The following is a 23,111-nucleotide window of genomic DNA, read 5'->3' as shown; positions in this document are numbered from 1 at the left end:
CTCATCAGAATTTTAAAAGGACTGCTGCTGCTGCTGCTAAGTCGCCTGAGTCGTGTCTGACTCTGTGCGACCTCATAGATGGCAGCCCACCAGGCTCCGCCATCCCTGGGATTCTCCAGGCAAGAACACTGGAGTGGGTTGCCCTTTCCTTCTCCAGTGCATGAAAGTGAAAAGTGAAAGTGAAGTCATGCAGTCATGTCCAACTCTTCATGACCCCATGAACTGCAGCCTACCAGGCTCCTCCGTCCATGGGATTTTCCAGGCAAGAGTACTAGAGTGGGGTGCCATTGCCTTCTCCATTAAAAAGGACAAATGCTGCAATTATCTGGCTGCCTGTGTCTTTCTGCCAAGGTGTCAGAGCTGTTGAAATTGTCGTTCTGTTTTTGAACGGATATCCTGGATGGCGTTTGTCCCCATCTAGCCTCTGAGGTCTATGTACGGTTCCCCTGCCTTGGTCCCACAGCACCTCTCCCAGCTTCTGGTCTTTTCCCTTCTGCCCTGAGCTACCTGCCTCCACTTTTTCTCTCTCTTGGCCCCTCCCCTGCCTTACCCTCATGCTCTCCCCAGTGTGCTCCCCTGGCCAGCTCCGCCTGAGGCCTGGCTGACCCTCCCAGGCTGCACTTGGGACTGCCTTGAGTGGTTGTGATGATCCTGGGGACACAGATGCAGCTGGGCCTGGCCGTGTCCAGGGCCCAGCTTGTAGCTGATGCCCCTCATCCTTCTTTTTCTCTTGGACCATTTGCAGGTAACTTTGAACCCTTGCTTGGGCCTGGAGTGTGTGGCAAGCTCCAGTGCCTGCTTCCCAGGAGGGCAATACCCACCTTCCACTTAGAAGCCCCTGAGTCTGGGGCTGGGTGCTGCGAGGACCCTGCTCACCTGCCTCTTTGGCTCACTGTGTCTGCAGAGAGCCTTTGCTGCAAGGGGCAGGGACAGGTGAGGACCTTGGGCACCTTGCCGTGGATGCAGGAGGACTAGCAGGCTGGGCCTGCTGAGCCCCCAGTGTCCATCCAGAGAAGTCCTTGGGTGCCCAGCTCTTGTTGTGAGCCAGCAGGGGTCTCCAATGGGGAGAGTATCCTCCAAATTCAGTACAGTCTGGCTGCTTCGGTTCAGGTGGCCCTTAACAGGGTTCCTGTAGAGGGCATGCATGTGCAGGCACATGGAATTTTCTTCAAACATGCTTCTTGGTGGTTCAGCAGTAAAGAATCCACCTGCAGTGCTCAGAGCTGCAGGAGGTTCAGGTTCGATCCTTGGGTCGGGAAGCTTCCCTGGAGGAGGAAATGGCAACCCACTCCAGTATTCTTGCCTGGAGAATTTCATGGACAGAGGAGCCTGGCAGGCTACAGTCCATAGGGTCACGAAGAGTCAGACAAAACTGAAGTGACTTAACGTCCATGCTGGATGCTCTTTAACTATTGATACTTGCCCACTGTACTTAAGTACAGCAAGGCAGGGGATTGGTATGTATTAATGTGAAAAGTGTGCTTCTTTTTTGTCTTTAAATAATGACTCATCACACTAGCAGCCACTTAATGTGAATATGTCTGCATTTCTCTTCTCACCATGGATGGCATTGATCACGCACACTAAATGATCACCTAGGTGATTGATCCAGGTGCATGTTGGGGTGACAGTCTCCATCAGAACAGCAGTGTCTTTCCTTCTGGCTTTGGGGCGAGAAAAATGCTTCTGTTGTTTCTGTTGTTCTGATTTTTTAATAATATCTCAAATAATTTCTTAGGAGCACTCAGAAAGGCTTAACGTTGAGATAATAAAATAAATGAGCTGTTTTCAGTAAACAACCCTGACAGAGCAGATGTGGTCTAGTGCTCTGCACACAGGATCTTGAACTGGGCAGTGGGTCCCTGGACCCTTAAGAGGGAATTGGAGCGGTTCCCCCCTGCACACGGTACAGCCAGTGGGCTGGATCTGGGGACTTCATTTCCACATGCCAGGTGGCCTTGTTAGGGTCATGGACACAGACAGGGCTGTGATACATCACTCTGAGGGGGGTTGCTGCTGGTATTTCCCATTAGGAGCGGGCAGGCTTGCCTGGGGTCCCCTCACTGGGAGGCCCAAGCCCTGGGTGGCTCTCCTGGGTAAGGGGCAGCCCTCAGGTGTGCCCAGGAGAATGGGGCCCACCTTCCTTGTCTCTCACTTTCCCTTTCAGTCCCGGGGCCTTTCCTGCATAGCACAGCAAACAGCCAGACCCATCCTGGCCCATGTGAGACCTGTGCCCCCCAGATGGTGGTGTTCTAAAGAGGGAGCTCCCAGGGGTGGGGTGGGAGTATCCACATGCACAGTGCACATGGCTGTGACCTCTGGGTCTCAGTTTCCCCATCTGTCACAGATGCCCCTGCTGTGGGCCTTCCAGAGCATGATGAGGCTTCAGGGATGTGTGGGACCAGCAGGTGGCGTTTGGGGGAGCTATTCCGAGGAAGTAGGCCTGAGAAATGCCAACTGGGGGGTTTGTATTTTAAGGTGCTTTGGTTTCCTTGCCTTTGATTGACTTGAAACTCAACTCTTATGAGGCCTTTGGGTGGGAGTGGTCCCCCCTGTGCCCTTAGAGCCTATGTTGGAGAAGCCCCTTGGGCCTTCAATGGTATACCTTACTCCTGACCTCTTGAATGGGCCTTGTGTCATCTGACCTGAGACCTTCTGCCTGCCTGCAGGGTCAGTGCTGGCACACAGAGGCCTTGCAGCAGAACCATTGCAGCCTTTCTTATTTGTCCCTGGGTCCCGGGGCAGGCAGGGGTTCACAGTGGGCTGTGAGTATGTATGACCTCTGCTGGGACAGAGGCAGACCCTTCAGGGGAGGTTGCCACCCTCAGCATTTGTGAGCTCCAGGAGCTGCCAGTGAGAAGTAGCCTAGAGTCACTGCCCGGTGTGGACATGCAGTATGCACTGTTCCTCTAAACTAATAACACAGCCAGCTATTTTACCAGCAAAATGGGTTTATTCAGGCACAACAAAGAGTTACGGTTTGAGACATGCAGTCTCTGGTGAGCACAGGCAAGTCCAGGGAACAAAGGAGAGGACATCCTTTTATAGAGGAAAAGGGGGGAGTTGGGAGGAGCTGCTGGTAACAGAGTCCATTGGAGGAAACTGGCAATTGGAAGTGCAGTGGTGCGACCAGTAGGTCTCTGTCTTTCTACGTTTATCTATGCTGGGTGTGGTCATCTGAATGGAATCTCAGTATGTTTCTTTCTGTATCTGGCTTCCTTTGCTCAGCTCAGTGCTTTTCTGGTTCATCTTTGTTGTAGTGTGTATCAGCCCTTCTTTCCTTTTTAAGGCTGAATAGTACTTCGTTGTATGGCAGCATTGCAATTTGTTTATCCGTTCATCAGTTAATGGACATTTGGGTTGCGTCCATCTTTTGGTTATTGTGACTACCGCTGCTGTGAATATTTGTGTACAAGGATTTGTCTAAGAAACTGTTCTTAGTTCTTTTGGGTGTATACTTTGGAGTGGAATTGCTGGGTTATCTGATACTTTTATGTTTAACTTTTTGAGGAACTGCCATACTGTTTTTACATAGAAATTGTACCATTTCACATTCCTACCTGTGATATGTAAACCATTGTAAAAGTCACTCAGTTGTGTCTGACTCTTTGTGACCCCGTGGACTGTAGCCTGCCATTCTCTTCTGTCCATGGACTTCTCCAGGCAAGAATACTAGAGTGGGTTGCTGTTTCCTTCTCCAGGAGATCTTCCCGACCCAGAGATTGAACCCAGGTCTCCTGCATTGCAGGCAGTTTCTTTACTATCTGAGCCACTAGGAAAGCCCTGTGATATGAGAGTGTTCTAATTTCTTTGCATCCTCACCAGTCCTGGCTCTTTTCCCATTTTCTTTTTTTCAACTATAGCCATCCTAGTGAATGTGCAGTTGTATCTCATGGTTTTGATTTGCATTTCAGTGGCATCCAGATGACTAACGATGTAGAGCATGTCTTCATGAGCTTGTTGGCCATTTGTATTTCTTTGGAGAAATTTCTATTTGGGACCTTTGACCATTTTAAAATTGATTTGTCTTTTTTGTTGTTGAGTTGTGAAGTTCTTTATTCATTTCAGTGATAGACCCTTATTAGGATTATGATTTCAGATATTTTCTCCCATTCTGTACAGTGAAAAGCCTTTTCACTTTCTTGATGTCCTTTAATGCAGAAAAGTTCTAAATTTTAATGATGTCCAATTTATCTCTTTTTCCTTTTGTTGCTTGTACTTCTTTTTTTTTAACTTTTAGTTACTTTGTCTTTTATTCACAATGTTTGGGCATATTAATTTTACCTTTTTTTAATGCTATTTTTAAAGCAACAGAGGAGGTAAGAAAATATCTTTTACTCTTGAAAATATTTTTAGCATGGTCTTCTTTAGTCACTAAGTCATATCCGATTCTTTTGCGACCCCATGGACATAGCCTGCCAGGTTTCTCTGTCCATGAGATTTCCCAGGTGAGAATCCTGGAGTGGACTGCCATTTCCTTCTCATTGTTGTTTGTACTTTTGATGTCCTACTGCTGCTGCTGCTGCTGCTAAGTCGCTTCAGTCGTGTCTGACTCTGTGTGACCCCATAGACAGCAGCCCAACAGGCTTCCCCATCCCTGGGATTCTCCAGGCAAGAACACTGGAGTGGGCTGCCATTTTCTTCTCCAATGCGTGAAAGTGAAAAGTGAAAGTGAAGTCACTCAGTTGTGTCCAACTCTTCACTATCCCATGGACTGCAGCCTACCAGGCTCGTCCTATCCATGCCCAAATCCAAGGTCATGAAGATTCACCCCTGTGTTTTCTTCTAAGAGTGTTATAGTTTTAGCTCTCATATTTAGATTGTAAACTCCAGTACTTTGGCCACTTCATGCCAAGAGTTGACTCATTGGAAAAGACTCTGATGCTGGGAGTGATTGGGGGCAGGAGGAGAAGGGGAAGACAGAGGATGAGATGGCTGGATGGCATCACCGAGTCAATGAACGTGAGTTTGAGTGAACTCCGGGAGATGGTGATGGACAGGGAGGCCTGGTGTGCTGCCATTCATGGGGTCGCAAAGAGTCGGACACGACTGAGCGACTGAACTGGGCTGAACTGAATCCATTTTCAGTTAATTTTGTGTGTGGTGTGAGGTAATTCAGTTTTGCCCTTCTGATATCTAGTTGTCCTAGTACCATGGTACAGCTCCCTGGGGAAGGTGACTTACAGCAATCCTCTTCATGGTGTCCAGAGGGGCCCTGCCCATGGCTGCAGCCTGTCTACGATGAAATGATGGGAATGCCTGGGCTCTGAGACACCCCACCTCCCGCCTCCTGCCTCAGCCTCTCTGGACTCTGTGGTGACAGGTGGTGATGGCTCTCTTGGAGGCAAGCCTAAAGTCTGGACAGTCCCCTCTGCCTCTCCTAGTCATACATGGTGAGGCCTTCCTTGGCCCTCCCTCTCCATTTTGAGCCCCTCATCCCATCCCTGTGAGTTACTGTCGCCACGCATACTCTGCCCCAACTGCCCTCATACCACCTTCCCTTTCTCCTGATGTGTTGCCGAGCTTTGCAGGGGAAGCACTTAAGGAGTTGCTGACTGCTGGTGATAATCTGTTTCTCCTCCATTTCAGCTGTGTTGGAGTAGAAGAGGAGGAGGCCCCAGACATTGACATATACCACTGCCCAAACTGTGAGAAAACCCACGGGAAGTCCACCTGTAAGTATAGCACCATGCTGCTGCCCCTTGGATCTGACTATGGGGGTGAGGTCTCTGCTTGACCTTGATCCCAACCCCAACTGGACCCTACCTTTCTGGAGTCAACTGCCCTGTGTGGTTACAGCCAGGGACCTCTGGTGCCTAGGCTGTCTCATTTATTGCCCCTCATAGCCTTAGTGGGCTGGCTATGGCTCCTCCTGATCATCTCCTGCCTGCAGATGCAGCTAGGGCCCCTCATGACCTTTGCAGAGAGCCCACCAGCCTCCAAAGGCCAGGACAGGGGTTGCAAACTCTAGCATTCCCAGTGACCAGGCAACGTGAGATGGGGACATAGACTGGGAGATGTCCAAGGGGCCATCCATCACAACTCTGCCCAGCTCTGCCCAGCTGGCCACTTCTTATCTATGTAGCAGTTTAGGAATGTGCATTATTGGGGACCTGTTCTCCTTCCCATCTCTAGCACTCCTTGCTTGGAATCTCAGGTGATCCCCTTTCTCTATCTTTTTTTCAGCAATGAAAAGCATTTTATTTCTTGTCAGTTCTACATTATTAACAAGTAAGAGTACAGAGAGGACAACTGATAGTTTTTTTCTTTTTTTAAATTGAAGTGTATGGCCAAGGAACTTTATATTTTTGAAAATTCAAAAGAATTCCTATTCTCACACTACTATCTGTGCACCATAAGGAGTTTATCACTCTCCCCTTCCATGTGGCCCTTTGGGGGTGTGGGGCGGCCCAGGGGGTGCTCTCCAAGGCATGGGCTCATCCAGGGTGGCTCTAAAGGGCCCCACATCAAGGCTGGGAGGCAAGTAAGGCCAGGTCCACATGGGAGAAGAACCATGATCTGCCGGGGCTGGAGCCCTGTAGCCCTGGTGGGGTAACCCAGTGGATCCAGTGGGCATAGAGGTGTGGAGGGAGCCTACCCCCCACCCTCAGTGGTCCTATTCTGTAGGTTGAGGCCAGCCAAGGGAGCCCAACCTAGCCCCTTGGGAAGCTGGGTGAAGAGTGGTCTTGCCTCACCTCGACCTTTCTTGGGCCTCTCTTTTTGCCTAGCCTGTGCTCCGTCATCACTGAGTGACTGTAGGAGCTGTATTCATTTTGGCTTTTGTGCCCTACTTTCCAGCACATTGTGGGCATGTGGTAAATGCATGAGAAGAAGACAAGAAGGCCTGGTGGCCGCTGAACTTCCCAGGCGTGAAGGTTCTCAAACTCCTAACTTACCCTCACAACCCTAGAAGTTGGCAGCACTGTTGCTCACCATATGTCTGCCCTAAATTACCTGATCTTCCTGGTAATGGCTCCACAGCAGACACAGGAGGATGCCTGTGGCCCCATGGCTTAGTCTACACTTCTAATACCTCATGAGCTTCCAGGAAGCCTTGGAGGCTCGGGTAGATGAACAGGGTGCGCACCCAGGTCTGCACCTCGTGGCCCCGCGAGTGGGATGGGAGGCCGATAAGGGCTAGAGCTGGGAGACACCACCCATACAGACCTGAGTGCCAGGATAGGCACTACCCTGGGGTGTGATCAGGGAGGGTGGGGGGCCAGGATGCCTCTATAGCACTGTTCTAGATCAGCAGTGTGGGACTCCAGCCTGGGGGGACCTGACAACCCCTCCCTGAGTGTGTGTGTGCATGTGTGCATTGTGTGTGTGCATGCACATGTGCATGCATATGTGCCTTATAAATTCTGTGACTCAGACTCCCCTGATGGGCTGTGTGTCCATCAGGGATGAAAGCACAGATTCTAGCAGCTCCCGCCAGTGGGCATGCCTACATTGCCTATCACCCTTCATTTTACATGCGTGTGCCCCAACCAGAGCCTGTCTGTGACACACTGGTTGGTTTTTGCTGCATGAACTCCAGTCGCATCTTCTGCAGGAAGGCCCCTCGATGACTCTGTGCCCCCTGGGAACCACCCAAGCCCACACGCCTGCCTCCTTTCCCTGTCCTGGCCTGGGTGCAGTTTGTGGTGGGCACAGTGAGCTGAGGACAGCAGGGAGAGGGCCAGGACAAGATGGAGTCGGGGCATGGAGCACGAGGAATGGATGGAGGCAGGGCTCCCAGAGCAAGTTGGACCTGAGGCCTCATCCCTTGTGCTTTGCCTTGTCTTTACGAGGCCACAGGGTTCCCTCTCCATGCTGTTGCCATCTGTCCCTTGGACTGATTTTGGTTTGTGACTCTCAGGCCCACAGGCTCCCATGAAGGCTCATGGGAGGCAGGTGACATGGCTCTTAAAGTGATTTTGAATCCTAGTGTTTCCTCTTGTTGGCTCCATGACTGTTTAAGAGGTTTTGTTGTTGTTCAGTCGCTCATTGGAGTCCAACTCTTTGCGATCCCATAGACTGCAGCACGCCAGGTTTCCCTGTCCTTCACTGTCTCCTGGAGCTTGCTCAAACTCATGTCTATCGAGTCGGTGATGCCATCCAACCATCCATCGTCTGTTGTCCTGTTTTCTTGCCTTCAATCTTTCCCAGCATCAGGCTCTTTTCTAGTGAGTTGGCACTTTCATCAGGTAGCCAAAGTACTGAAGCTTTGGCTTCAGCATCAGTCCTTCCAATGAATATTCAGGATTGATTTCCTTTAGAATTTAAGGAAATTTTTAAGAGGTTACTTACTAATTTCTTACTTTGCTTCTACCTGAGGCAAGCATCGCTGTCACACCTTGGGATGGGGCAAGCCACGCTTAGGAGGGTGGGCTGGGCTGTGTTACCAAATGTCTTAGGGATACCTATTGGCCCTGTAACCCAGGGGGGTTTGCTGAGTCTCCACCAGCTTCCAGCTGTCCCCTGGGTACCTTGTCAGAGGGTGTCTTGGGCCACCCATAGGCAGGGAAGGCTCAGCTTCAGAGCTCAGGAGGGTCTTAGACCCTGGGGAGGGAAGGAACCCACCAGTCAGGGCTGCAGAGGGGTTCAAGAGTAGCTCTTTGAGCTCAGACCTGCCTCACAGCTTCATCTTTGGCTGTTGTCCCAGCATACCTGCTCCAGCCACAGTATCTGGCATATTCCAGCCTCTATATGAGGTTCTTGAAGCTGCCCAGTCCTTAATAAGGGCCCGGGAAGCCCAGATGGCCCAAGACTGCCACTGGCCCCTGGTCAGCAGGGGCCCCAGGCCTGGCTCCTGGCGGGCAGAGGAGATGCTGCTTCTCTCTTCTGCTGCCCACTGCTGCCCTGCGTGTCTGCTGACTCTGGGCTGTATGCCCCCTCCAAGACTCAGTCACCCCATGTGTCTCCTGGCACCGGGCCCTCCATACTCACGAGGAGCCCAGGAAGCCAGGACCAGCATTAAAGATGAGACACAGAGACACCCAGTAACTTGCCTAGAGTCATACAGCTACAGGATAGGTGGGCAAGAAAGATTTGGACTCCTCTCTGGGTCTGGTGGGGCTTCCCTTGTGACTCAGCTGGTAATGAATCTGCCTGCAATGCAGGAGACCTGGGTTTGATCCCTGGGTTGGGAAGATCCCCTGGAGAATGGAAAAGCTACCCAGTCGAGTATTCTTGCCTGGAGAATTCCATGGGCTATAGTCCATGGGGTTGCAAAGAGTCAGTCATGACTGAGCGACTTTCACTTTCACTGGGTCTAGTGCTGCCACCAGAAGTTCTAGCTCCAGCCCCTCCTGTGTAGGACCTGGCCTGATTTCCATAATATGCACTTGCACTTAGGTCTGGGAGACCAGGCTTGATGTATATATCACCTATTTTAGGAAACACTCTCAAGGAACTATGACTTGATGAGACAGGGAAGAAGTGGCAGTTTGGATCAGAGGTCAGCTCAGGCACCCTGCACCCAGTGCCTTCCTCTTCCTGCTTTAGGCAGGTCCCACCCAGGAGCAGTCGTCAGCTCCCTTCATCCCCACAATCACTGAAATGCAGAAGGACTGTAGCCCCCACCCAATCCCTGTCTGTGAAGGACAGACACTCTAAGGGCCCCACCAGCTCTCCCTCACCTCCAGTCACATCTCTGCCTGAGGATCATGTTTAAAACCCTGCGAGGCAGCCCCCCAGGATGGGTCTCCATGCCTGGCCCATCTTCACTCACTGCCCTGAGTGGGGCCGAAGGTATCAAGGAAATAGCTTCCTTCCCTCTGGGAGCTCGAAATCCAGTAGGAGCGAATGTTAGTGTGCGTGCACATTTGTCCTTATATTTGTGTGTGTCCTAGTGTGCACGTGCCTGTCTTGGTCCAGTAAGGGCACGTGTGCTTGCATGTGGATGTGCACATGTGTACGTGCATGAGCGTGTGTCTCAGCCCAGGAGGGACAGGTGTGCATTCTCACATGTAGAAGTCCAAGATGCGTGTGTCCAGTGCCCTGGGAGCAGGTGTGACAATACGATACCCTGAGGATGGGCAGGCAGTGGTGGGCAGGGAGTGGGGAGGGCAGTGGGCATAGACGATCGGGCTGGGCTGCTCTGCCTGTGAGTTGTGGACTGTCGTGGCAGCAAAGATCCCAGTGGGGAAGGACAGTGGTCTGTGCTATTTGAGGGCAAGTCTGAGGGTAAGACAGGTGAGAGGGGTCCTGAAAAATGAGCCTGCGTGGGAGCTTCTCAGGGGGCGCCTCTGAAGAGTTCTCAGTGGACTAAGTGCTGAGTGAGGTGGGGCTCTAGGAAGCCCCAGCTCTGAGTGCCATCATCTGAGCCAGCAGGTTGGGAAGTATGCGGTAGGAGGTGAGATGGGGGCTGTGACTCAGGATGTGAGAGGGGGGAGTTCCTGACCTTGTGTCAACTCGGGGTCCTGAGAGGCTGGGGAGCCTGGGTGGGTGGGGGCCAGGGAACCCCAACTTCTTGGCCTCTGAGAGGTCTGAGTCTTGCAGCATTCATGGTGGCTGCACTCCTGGCTGGGTCTCTGCAGGCACGGGGAGGGGAGGGGTTGCAGGTGATGGTCTGCCTCCTGTTTCCCCCACAGTGAAGAAGAAGCGAACCTGGCATAAACATGGCCCCGGGCAGACGCCGGAAGTGAAACCTGTGCAGAATGGCAGCCAGCTCTTCATCAAGGAGCTGCGGAGCCGGACCTTTCCCAGGTGAGCAGGCCTTTTCCTCTCTAGCCTGAGGTCTGGATATGCACCCTGCACTGGGGCTCCAGGGCCATGGGCTTCCCTCCAGGAGAAGCAGCAAAGTCCCAGAAACTCCAGGTGCTCCCAGCAGGGGAGCTGATCTCTCCCTTCTCAGCACCTCCCTGAATAGGTGATTGTGACCCTCTTCACAGCCCTGGAGGGAAGAATCTTATCTCCCCGACCTGGTATGGCCCTTCCCATGGCACATTCCAGAGAGAGAGCCACTGTCCCTACTTTATGGACGAGGAGTAGGGGCTGATATCCAGCCTGAGACCAACCTTTGGATGTGGCTGGTCCTGGTGTCATAGCCGTGGGCTTTCCTCTGTGCACATGGCCTGGTGGGGAGTCCCTGGTCCTTCTTAGAGTACTCCTCCCCCTGTACACCCTTGTCCTTGTGAGGGCAGAGGGCAAGATCAGGGTCACGAGAAATCACTCCTGGTGAGGGGGGGCACCCTGACTGTGTGGACGTGTGGTTGTACAGACAGCAGCTCTGAACCATCCTTGGCCCTTCACAGCTGGAAGACAGTTTCTGTTTGTCTGACAAAGTCTTTACTTCTTTTTTTGAAGGATAATTTGATGGACACAGATTCCTAAGTTGGCGGATTTTTTCTTTTAACATTTTAAATGACCCATTCCATTCTCTACTTGAGTGCATGGTGTCTGGTGAGAAATTCAGTGCAACTCCTTTCCTTGCTCCTCTATGGATAAGGTATTTTTCCTCTCTGGCTTCTTTCTTATTTTCTTTTTTCTCATCTTTATTGAGATGTAATTCATATACCATACAATCCATCCATTTAAAGGGTACAATTCAGTGTATTCACAGCTCTGTGCACCACCACCAGTTAATTTTGGAGGGTTTCCATCAACTCAAAAATAAATTTATGATCCACATTCCTCCCAGAAGTCCTGCCACCAATCATGCTTTCTATAACTGTTCAGTTCAGTTCAGTCGCTCAGTCATGTCCAACTCTCTGCGACCCCATGAATTGCAGCACACCAGGCCTCCCTGTCCATCACCAACTCCCGGAGTTCACTCAGACTCATGTCCATTGAGTCAGTGATGCCATCCAGTCATCTCATCCTCTGTCGTCCCCTTCTCCTCCTGCCCCCAATCCCTCCCAGCATCAGAGTCTTTTCCAATGAGTCAACTCTTCACATGAGGTGGCCAAAGTACTGGAGTTTCAGCTTTAGCATCATTCCTTCCAAAGAAATCGCAGGGCTGATCTCCTTCAGAATGGACTGGTTGGATCTCCTTGCAGTCCGAGGGACTCTTAAGAGTCTTCTCCAACACCACAATTCAAAAGCATCAATTCTTCTTCGCTCAGCCTTCTTCACAGTCCAACTCTCACATCCATACATGACCATAGGAAAAACCATAGCCTTGACTAGACAGACCTTAGTCGGCAAAGTAATGTCTCTGCTTTTAAATATGCTATCTAGGTTGGTCATAACTTTTCTTCCAAGGAGTAAGCGTAGATTTGCCTATTATGAACACTTCATCTAAAAGAAATTATATAATATGTTGCCCTTGTGACTGGCTTATTTTACTTAGCATAATTCTCAAGGTTCATTCAGGGTGTAGCAAGTGTCAGTGCTTCATTGCTTTTTTATGGCTGAGTAATATTCCTTTTGGATAGACTGCATTTTGTTTATTCATTCATCAGCTGATAGAAATTTGAGTCATTTCTGATTTTTGACTACTGTGAAGAATTCTACCATAAATGTTCTTGTAAAATACTTTGTTTGAACATATATTTTCATTTTCTTTAGGGGTAACAATATATTTGTTTGAAGAATTGCCAGACTGTTTTCTTTTTTTAATTAATTAATTTTTTAAACTGAAGGATAATTATTTTTCAGAACTGTGTTGGTTCCTGCCAAACATCAACATGAATTAGCCATAGATATGCATGTGTTCCCTCCCTCTTGAACCTCCCTCCTACCTTCCTCCCTATCCCACCCCTCTAGGGGTATAAGCCCTGGTTTGAGTTCCCTCAGCCCTACAGCAAATTCCCACACCACTTTGCATTCCCACCAGCAGTGTCTGAGGGTTTTAGTTCTCTGTGTCCTCACTAGAATTTGCTATCATCTGACTTTTTGAGTTGCTTCCTTTGCGGCTCAGCTGGTAAAGAATCTGCCTGCACTGTGGGGGACCTGGGTTCAATCTCCGGATTGGGAAGATCCCCTGGAGAAGGGAAAGGCTCCCCATTCCAGTATTCTGGCCTGGAGGATTCCATGGACTGTATTGTCCATGGGGTTGCAAAGAGTTGGACACAACTGAGTGACTTTCACTTTCATAGTGATTCTATCTATCTGTCCTTGCAGGTGTGAAGTGGTCTCTCACTGTGGTTTAATTTGAATTCCCCTGATGACTAGTGATGTTGAGAACATGAACCTTTTCATGTTCTTGTTGGCTATTTATCATTTGCCCATTGAAAGTTGTTTTTGTCTTTTTGAGTTGTAAGAGTTCTTTGTGTATTTTAGATACAAACTCCTTATCGGATATATGATGTACAAATCCTTTCTCCAATTTTGTGGGTTGTCTTTTCACTTTTTTGGTGTCTTTTGAAGGACAGAAGTTTTAAATTTTCACTAAGTCCAAGTTATTTTTTCTGTTGCTGCTTGTGTTTTTAGACAAAAACAAAAAGAAACTATTGCCAAATTTAAGGTCATAAAGATTTATGCCTATGTTTTCTTCGAAAAGTTTTGTAGTTTTAGCTCTTATATTTAGGAATTTAACTCATTTTGAGTTAATTTTTATATATGGTATGAGGTAAGGGTCCAACTTCATGCTTTTGCATGTGCATATCCAGTTCTCCTAGTTATTAAAATGATTATTCATTTGCCATTGAATTATCATGGCACCCTTGATGAAAAGCAGTTAACCATAGATGTTTAGGTTTTTTCTGGACACTCAATTCTGTTCCACTGATCCATATGTCTCGTATTATGCCAATACCACACAGTCTTGATTACTGTAGCTTTGTGATGAATCTTGAAATTGGAAAGTACCCTCCAACTTGTTCTTCATAAAAAATGTTTTGGTCATCTGTGTGCCTTGTATTTCCTTCAGTATTTCAAGTTCCTCATGTCGATTTCTGCAGAGTAGTCAGGTGGATTAAGATAGGGATTGTGTGGAATCTGGAGATCAGTTTTCCATTATTTCTTGAATCCCATTCCTTCCTTCAATATTTGGTTTCCTCCTTGTTGAGTTATATCCTTTAGTAGTTCTTTCAAGAAAGCTCTATAAAAATATTTTCTGTGTCTGAAAATATTTTTATTTCATCTTTATTTTTACATGATTCTAATTTTCTAAAATGGATCTAAAATTCTGGTTATAAGTTATTTTCCTTTAACTCTGGAGATATTATAATATTGTGTTTCTTTCGACATTTCTTGTTACTGATATCAGCCTAGTTGCTGGAGTTTTTGTTTTGTTTCATTTTCATTTTTGGTGAATAATCTGTTTTTCTGTCTGGAAACTTTTGAGATTTTTTTCCCCAATATATCATAAGTATACTGTGATGCTTCTAATGTGCATTTGCTTTTATTTATCCTTCTCAGGACTCAGTAAGCACTTTTAATTAGAGGTGTCATATTTTATCTAAGTTCTGAAACATGTTCTGTTTTCTGTTAATTAAATTGTACATTATTACTTTTTGAAATCTTTTTTTTTTAAATCAAATTCAATGTTGTTTAGCCAGCTACCATTTAATGTATCTGCTGAGTTGTAAAAATTTCAATCATCATATTTTTCTTTTCTATAATTCCTATTCCTTTTCATTGTTGCCTGTTCTTTCCCCTCCTTCTCTGTTCTTTGCTTTATCTTCTCTTTATCCCTTTGAATGGGTTTAATGTATTTGTCTTAAAATCCCCTTTATGATTATCCTATTATCCTCAGTTCTTGGGCTGTACTTCTCTGGGCAGATGAGGCTGCTGGCCCTTCCTCCTGGGGGTTTACCTCCTTGTGTGATGCACAATCTTCAGAGGGCAAGATTCCCATGCCAGCCAGTCTGCGGGGCTCTGAGGTGTCCCCACACGATGGTTTCATATTTGCCTCTTGCTGGGCCCTCATGGGTTTGTAGTTCCAGACCCAATCCTTTGGGTATTGTGTGAATCCAGAACTCTCACTAGTGACTGGAAAAGAGCCTGGGATTCCAGCTTGTCAAGGGCAGCCTTCTACCTCCCGCTGCCTTGTGGCCTCCACGGATGACTGCTGTCCCAGTGCTCCCAGAGCTTCTCACAGCAGTTGCCCAGCACACTCCTCCTTCTTTCTCACCCTCTGCTTACTCCTTCTGGTTTATCCCTAACACTCTGCCCAAACCCTAGAATCACTCTTCAGTCCTCACTTAACTGGCCCTTGTTAACACATGGCAGTGGTGTGGGCCCCGCTCCTGGAGTCATGTCCTCCGTGGAGGCTGTGACACCGTGCTGTGCTGCCTGTCCTTTGTGCCTGGTCTCCCCTGCTCACGGCTCTTCCTGAGGGCTTCTGGGAACTCCGCTCGCTCCCCACTGTCTGTTTCTCTGGCCTCATAGATTGTCCCTTGGCCAGCGGTTCCTCAGCTTCTTTCTCCAGCCACTAGTGCTTCTGAGCTCCTGACCTGTCTGGATGTGCACCTGCATCCGCTGGCCAGTCCCAACAAGTGTGTCCCTCCTCAGTTCTAGGTCTGCTCCAACCCCACTCCTGCCCCAGTCCCTTGATCACAGTGACCAGTCCCTCGGCTGCTCACCTTCGCCCGCACATCATCTGATTCTTGAGTCCGCCACCTCCCGTTCACTGTCACCTTCTGGTCCAGGCACGGCATGCTGAGCCTCCTCCTCCGTGGCCACCTGCCCCACCCTGGTCCTGCTGCTGCCACTGTACGTCTGCAGAGCTGCCAGATGAGCCTCTGACTGTCACTGCCCTGCTCAAGCTGTCCAGTAGCTCCCCGGTGCTCTTGGCATGAGGTGGCCTGGCCCACCAGTGACTTGGGTGCTTCCCTCGGCCCCCTTGCCCCAACCACCCAGGTTCTCATTCCTCACACTTGTCGCATTTTCCTCTCCCCAAGGCGTTTGCTAGTACATACTTTCTACTCGGAGCCCTGTGCCTCTCACTCCCATTCCCCCAGGCTTTAGCAGGCCCAGTCTGATCCTGCTTCCTGCTCTCTCCTCTGTAGCACTGCTCTCAGCTGTGGGTTAATGGCATTGCATGCTCATCTGATGGAAACCCCTCTCCAGCATCAGCACACAGGGGTCTTTGCAGCTGGGCAGGTCCCTGGCGCCCAGGGTGGCATCCAGCACACAGGAGACAGGAGAGCTGCTGACCACAGCAACCCAGCCAGCCCTGGGTCCTGTGCTTAGCTTGTCCAGGGGGTAGGTTCTCTGTGAAAACCAGTTTATCTCCATTAGCTGTGCCCTTAGGATCTAACCCCTGTGCAGCGGTCTGACCTCTGAGCACTCAAGAAGAGTACTGTTGAATGAGGGGTGAGTGGAGAGCAGGGAGGTCGAGGAGGGATCTTGCTCACACCTCTTGAGCCTCACTCTGTCGTAGTAAGAAGGACAGGTGTGGTGTGTGCCTGTTCTCCACTCGCCATGGCCCTGGACTCCTGGACCTCGAGGGTCTTGTGATGAGTGTGTGTGTGGGATTCTGCCATGTCTACGCTGTAGCTGCCCTGTGACCACTGAGTGAGGCGCTGCAGCAGGTCCTCCTTCTGGGGCGTGGGGGCGGGGGTGGTATGGCTAGAGCTCAGGCTCCATGTCTCCAGCCCTGAGGCCCTGTCCAGGCCTGTCATGGAGGCTGGGATCTGGGCTTGACGTGACCTCCAACTTGTACTTCCCTGCAGTGCAGAAGATGTGGTAGCCCGCGTGTCTGGCAGCCAACTCACGCTGGGCTACATGGAAGAGCATGGCTTCACTGAGCCCATCCTTGTCCCCAAGAAAGATGGGCTGGGCCTGGCGGTCCCAGCCCCTACCTTCTACGTCAGTGACGTCGAGAACTATGTGGGTAAGTGTCCTCTCCTGCAAGTGAGTTACGGCTTCCCTGAGCCAGGAGTCCCTGTATACACTGTGAGCTGGTATGACTCTGGGCCCCTTCCCTGCTCATTACGGTGCTCTTCTTAGAACGAGGCCCCATGCCTCAGCAAATGATGTGTGACCCAGGCCTCCTCCCTTCTCAGTTACTGTGCCCAGAATGGAGGCTGCACGGCGTCCCCTGGCTTCTGCCAGCTTTAGGTTTCGTTATTGTTGGGCGCTAATGATAGGCGTGCCTGGGAAGGCCTTGACTGTGTGGTCCTCTGCCCCTGAGTGTTGTGCCATGTCCTCCCCAGCTGACCTCCCTTGTTTGCCCCAGACATGCCTTCCCATGGCCCAGGGCTTCCAGTCCTTCTGGACCCCTTTGGGTTCTTGCTGGTACTTTCGGTGCCCTATCTTGTGTTCCCCACAGCTTTCAGTGCTGTGGACACACTTGATCAGGATACCTCTGGGTGGAGCAGGTGCTTGTACATGCCAGCATCATCTGGCACAGAGAGGCCAGCACGTACTTGCAGTGACCTTGCTGGTGGCCACACTGCCCTGGCTCTGAGGCTCTCATGGTTGCCAGGGCTTGGGGTGGTCACAGGGATGCCTGGGTGACCAGTGCGGAAAGGGGAGAGGAAAGACCCTGGAAAGGCAAATGCCCTGGCCTGCTCTGGCCACATACCAGACGGGAGGGTACAGGTACTTGAGGCCCTCAGACAAGTGGTTCAGTCTATGAGCTCTTGACCCTCTGCATCCCTAATGCTGTGAGTTGGGGGTAGGGGGCAGATGGGTATGAGAATTCAGGGAGAGCATCTGTACAAGCCACTCAGGAAGTCAGTGGCATTCTGGAGAATGGGGCTGGGATGGGGAACACCCCTTCTCTGGAGCCCACCAGGGGAGGGCCCAAGGATGACCAGCTTGTGGAGGAGAGGAAGAAAGGACTCACATTTTCATTCTGGCAGGGACAGCCATCCAGGGCAGTTTCTGCCATGTCGAAGTACCTATAATAACAGGTAATATTTAGTGAGTGCCTACCAGATGTCAGGCATTTTTGTAAGCTATTTTTACATAGGAGCTAGTGTTGTCCTGCTCACAACTCTGTCCCCAGGCCCCAGGCTCAGCCAGCTGCAAAGGGCAGGGCCAGCCCTGCCTCGGATGCTGCCTCCCCTGCTGCCCGATCAGCTGTGCCTGTAGGAGTGGGAAGAGGCTTACTGAATAAGGGAGGAGATGGTCCAGAGGTCTAAAGGTCTTTCTTTCACTTTTGGGTTTTGTTTTTTAATGCAACTTTTCATACACACACAGAATAAGAGAAGTAAGCAGTGAACCCCTATGTATCCAGTTCTGGTCAGAGAACCCACCAGCTTTGAGGTGTTTATTCATCTCCCCAACTCTGTCCTCCCCCAATTATTTGAAAGCAAATTCCTGATACATAACATGATTTCACCCATGAAGATTCCAGTACACAGCACTAACAGTTTTCAAACATATCTAATCACAGTTCCATCATTTCCCTTTATTACACTAATAATAATTCCTCAAAATCACCTAAGGCTCACCTACATTCTCCCCAAATGCCTCAAAAACACCTTTTTTTTTTGTATTTGGATGTTTGAATCTGAATCCACACAAGACCCTCACACTGCATTTTGGGTCTTATATCCCTTTAGTCTCTTCTGTATCAGCCCCCATTCTTTCCCCATTCCCTCGGTTTGTTGGAGAAATGAGGTTGTTACTCCTGGAGAGTCTTTCATATTTGTGACTTGGGAAAACCTTATATTGGGGATTTGGTTAACAGCATCCCTGTGGTGTCATTTAACGTGTTCTTCTGCCCGAAGTAGTTCCTGTAACAGGTGGTTAGAGGTTGCTTAGATTTGAGATCATGTTGTCGGCAGGACTCCTTAGGGTAGGGGTGCCGCCACCCACTTCTTTTCAGTGGTCAAGGCAGTGCAGCCTCAACTGTCCACAGAAAGCTCTTCAGCCTTATAGCTCATTGTCTGAGCAGTGGTGAGGACTTTTGCAAAGGAGGAATTGCCTACTTCTGTCCTTTTCTGTTCTTCTATTGTGAGTCTTCTGTAAATAACTTTTCCTCATTACTTGGTTATCCAGAATGCTATGTCTGTCATTAAAAAATTTTTACCTTGAACTTTCCCCATCAGCTATAGAAAATGTAGGATAAATGTTTTTCTTTTTATTTGTCAACCTTCAGAATGTGGAGTTGGTGTCCTAGAAATGCAATTTTTTTGATTAAAAAAAAATTTTAAGTGTAAATATGTCCCATGCATTATTTTGGACATATCTACACTAAAAACACCTCCATTGTCTAGCTGAAGTTTAAGTTCATGTGGTGTCCTGTATTTTTATTTGCTTATCTGGCCACCTTAGCTGAGGCTCCTGATTGTGCCACCCCACTGCACCAGGGGATCTTCATGGTCACCCAAGGGAAGGAGTAGGCAGGGCAGGTGGGAGGAGGGTCAGATCTTAGAGCTTAGAGCCTCAGCTTTCCGCCCTTCCCTCAGTTGTCTTCAGAGGGTGAATGACCATTCTCTCTGCACATCCTGGCCCCTGACCTCATGGGAGGCCGCATCACCATCCTGGGTGCACTCACCCTCCCCTGCTGCCTCCCCAGGCCCAGAGCGAAGTGTGGATGTGACAGACGTCACCAAGCAGAAGGACTGTAAGATGAAGCTGAAGGAGTTTGTGGACTATTACTACAGCACCAACCGCAAGCGGGTCCTTAACCTTACCAACCTTGAGTTCTCTGACACCAGGTGAGTGGGGCCAGGGCAGAGGGATAGAAACACTGGTTTGGAACATGCTGAAGATTTAAAGAGGAGGGCCTGTGACTGAGGCTGTTGAGGTCAGAGTGGCCTAGTTTATGATTTGTGACTGTCTTGTCTGAGCAGGCATGACCCTGAAGGCAGAGATGTGCCCAAGGCAGCAGGAACACTGAAGCCCTGTTCTCGGCTTGGCTGAAGTGTCACCGCACAGGTGCTGCTGAGCTGGACGTTTTCGATGCAGTATTGTGCGTTCTGTCCAGGACAGTGACATTTACTAGAATCACAGGCTGTCTTTGCCTTTTCTCATCTTCCCTGGAGATGAGTTATCTGGTCTGACATGGCCCAGCATGGCGAGAAGTTGCTGCACCCTGTTGTCCGTTCCGGAGAGCGGTGGCTTTTCCTTTGCCTGGGCTGTTCATGAGCAATGACTTTTATTCTCAAGGCCCCATTGTGCCCAGTGACACTATCATGAGCCCACCTGAAAAGTCTCTTTCCAGTTCTCCAAGAAGGAAGTTGTTTCTGGGGTAGCTAGTTCTCGGGCCTTCTCTTCGGGTGGAGAGCCCAGTGTTAGAAGCCTGCCGTAGCTACACCTAGCAGCTGGGCTCCTTCTGCCCACTCCGTGAACCTCGGTTTGCTACCCGGTAGAATGGGAGCAATGCCATGTAGCCTGAGGTGGAGAAATAGGTGTGGGACTCCTATCGCAGAGCACCTTGCCCTCCCTCCCCAGGGTGCGTAACACATGTGCTGACGGTTCCTGTCACTGTTGACCACCCTTCTTGTCCCTGACCCCAGAATGTCCAGCTTCGTGGAGCCTCCTGACATTGTGAAGAAATTGTCCTGGGTAGAAAACTACTGGCCCGATGACGCCCTGCTGGCCAAGCCCAAGGTGGCCAAGTACTGCCTGATCTGTGTGAAGGACAGCTACACCGACTTTCACATCGACTCCGGGGGCGCCTCTGCCTGGTACCATGTGCTCAAGGTGAGCGTGGGCCTCTGTTCCCCACGGGGCCCTGTCTGAGCTTGAGGGCAAGACCTGCTCTTGACCAGAGCAGGCAGGACCGTCTGTAGTCCCCACAGGCCCCAAGAGTGGTCAGCATCAGTTGGGAGGAGGGACAATATGTTTCTTCACAGGAAGGACACAGATGTTGGGCCCTTGGGGAGCAACTCAGGACCAGAGCAGCACACGTGTGGTGCTTTTTCTAAAGACTGAGGCTCATGAAGCAATCGGAGGAGGCCCACTGTAGTGGTGACCAAGTGCTTGTGTCTGGGGAAGGGAGAACAGTGCTGGGGAGCCTTCCTGAAAGAGGGAGTATCCCCTGCTTGGAGAATGAGGGGTTGGCCGGGGGCCAGGGAGCAAGGCTGTGGTGGCATCTGAGCAGCAGAGAGAGCTAGGGGACTTCTGGCTGGGAATAGATAGGGAAGCTAGTAGAAAAGGGAGGTGTGAAAACACACACAAAAGGAGACCCTAAGCACGGGGCTCACCACCCCGACCAGGGTCTCCCAGACCTGCTGGAGCCTGGGCTAGGATAGGCGGCTCAGCTTCTGGTCTCAGCCCTTTGAAGGCCTGAGCAAGTCCTGCCACCCACTCCTGCCACCCTTTGTGCATCTCCTGCCCTCAGCCTGTCTGCCCCAGGAGTGAGGACCTGTCTATCTCCCTAGACCAAGCGTAGAGCTGGGCTGTAGCTGGCAGGAGGTACCATCCTTTCATCTCCAGTGGGACCCAGGCTACTCTCAAGAGAAGAGCTTTCTTATAACTCATCAGACTGCAGGTCACAACTTTGTTCCCCTTGGCACGTACAGCATCCATAGTGCTGCAAAGATAGGGAGTGTGGAGTGGCAGGGGTTGCCCTGAACATGCTGGAGGCACCTATGCCCAGGATCTTCCTGACATGCACACTTCTGGATTGCAAAGCACACGTGGCCCCAGTGTTTCAGGGGAGGAATGGTGGGCCTGGGAGGATGGTGTTGAAGCTGGGACCCATCCAGGGACATGGTGGGCATTACCCACCCCCAGCATCGCAGCATATGACAGTTTCTGCCGATGGCCTTTTGTTGGCAGGGGGAGAAGATCTTCTATCTCATCAAGCCAGCTTCAGCCAACATCTCCCTGTATGAGCGCTGGCAGTCAGCCTCAAACCACAGCGAGATGTTTTTTGCCGATCAGGTGGACAAATGCTACAAGTGCACCCTCAAACAGGGCCAGACCCTCTTCATTCCCTCAGGTGAGTGCCCTGCCCGTGTTATGTGCCCCACCTCTGACGTTTGGGAGGTCACGCCCTGGCTGTGCGCTGCCTTGCCCTGGGGTCAGTCCTGCTCTGTGGTCACTTCTGGGGCTACATCGGGGCCATGAGGGCCTGCAGCCTCCAGCCTGGCTCTGCTCCTGGAGGCCAGGCCTGTGGGATTGCGTGGGGCCCTGAGAGCCCAGCCCAGAGATCCCAGTCACACTGTCAGAGGTGGTGTTTGCTGATCTGGACATTTCAAACAAAGGGGAAAGCAGGATATGAGCAGATAATGCCCTTTACAGATGTCACTTTGCTTCACTGTAAATACTTCACCTTTTTAAGGTGAAGGTATCTGTAAGGTTTCTTTTTAAAAATAACATAATTACAATACTATCATCACACTTTAAAAATGAACAGTTAACCATGCCAGTATGACCCAACAGCCAATCAGCATTCAGATTTTCTAGTTGTCATATATGGAGGCCCTCACATTTCCACTGACTTAGGTGCCTCCGAGTCCTTCCTGATCTAGCCCCTACTCCTGTTTCCTACAACCACAGCTATTTCCCAGAGTCTGGGGGGACAAACCCAGCTCTCCTGGGAGTTGTGGCAGCTCTGCCTGTCCGTCCGTCCTTCATGTGGAGATCAGGAATGCCAGGCAGCCCACCCCTGGGTTGGGTCTGAGAGTCTCCTGGGCTGCTGGGCCTGAGTTTCCCTGTCTATACCGCACAGGACTGGATAGAACAGACTGGGCCAGGTCGAGCACAGGCCGTCCTTCTGGGAGGGTGCACCCACTCATTACATAGAAGCCAGGGCCGGAGCACCTTCCGGGGCCCCAGATGGATGGGGGCACAGAGGAAGGGCTGGCAGGAGCCTGAGCCCATGCTGGCTGGAGTCAGGCCAGGTGTGCCAAGAGCCTGGCGTGAGCACACTGTGAAGAGGTGGCCTCATTCCTGTCCCCGCAGGCTGGATTTACGCCACTCTGACGCCCGTGGACTGCCTGGCCTTCGCGGGACATTTCCTCCACAGCCTGAGTGTGGAGATGCAGATGAGGTAGGGCCACACCTGACTCCCAGGCTCTGCCACGGTATGATGGTGCTGAGTCCTGGCCGGGCCCAGCCCGTGGGTGACCCTCGGCATGGCTGTTTGCCTAGCCAGGCGTCCGCGTGGTGGGGAGGAAGGAGGAGATGAGCTGTGATCCTACCAAGGCCCCTGAGTTGCCTGGTTGCTGGACAGCCTCAGGCCTGTAATAGACTTGGGGGGAACTTAAAGGCTGAGCCGCCTTCTCCTTGAGCACTGACCCAGAGCTCTAGAAGCCATGGCCCATGGGGCTCACCTTCATGCCCAGTGGTCATCCTGAGGTGGTCCCCTGGGTCACCTTGCTGTTAGGCCC

At 50.7% G+C, this 23,111-nt stretch overlaps 1 protein-coding gene across 4 annotated transcripts in view; it reads left to right on the top strand.

Annotated features, from left to right (window-relative positions):
• Positions 1-23,111, top strand: part of PHF2 (PHD finger protein 2) — a 98,015-nt gene that overhangs the window by 54,665 nt on the left and 20,239 nt on the right. For all 4 annotated transcript variants that reach the window (XM_069575622.1, XM_069575620.1, XM_069575621.1 and 1 more), the window contains 7 exons: positions 5,590-5,675; positions 10,578-10,692; positions 16,548-16,708; positions 19,346-19,487; positions 20,289-20,475; positions 21,556-21,718; positions 22,684-22,771. In XM_069575622.1, coding sequence (XP_069431723.1) covers positions 16,600-16,708; positions 19,346-19,487; positions 20,289-20,475; positions 21,556-21,718; positions 22,684-22,771 — 689 coding nt within the window. In that variant the 5' untranslated portion in view covers positions 5,590-5,675; positions 10,578-10,692; positions 16,548-16,599. The remainder of the gene's footprint in view (positions 1-5,589; positions 5,676-10,577; positions 10,693-16,547; positions 16,709-19,345; positions 19,488-20,288; positions 20,476-21,555; positions 21,719-22,683; positions 22,772-23,111) is intronic.

The sequence above is a fragment of the Ovis canadensis genome, chromosome 2 (genome assembly GCF_042477335.2).
Source record: "Ovis canadensis isolate MfBH-ARS-UI-01 breed Bighorn chromosome 2, ARS-UI_OviCan_v2, whole genome shotgun sequence".
In the NCBI taxonomy this organism is placed as follows: Eukaryota; Metazoa; Chordata; class Mammalia; order Artiodactyla; family Bovidae; genus Ovis; species Ovis canadensis.
This window is presented reverse-complemented; position numbering and strand designations above follow the sequence as displayed.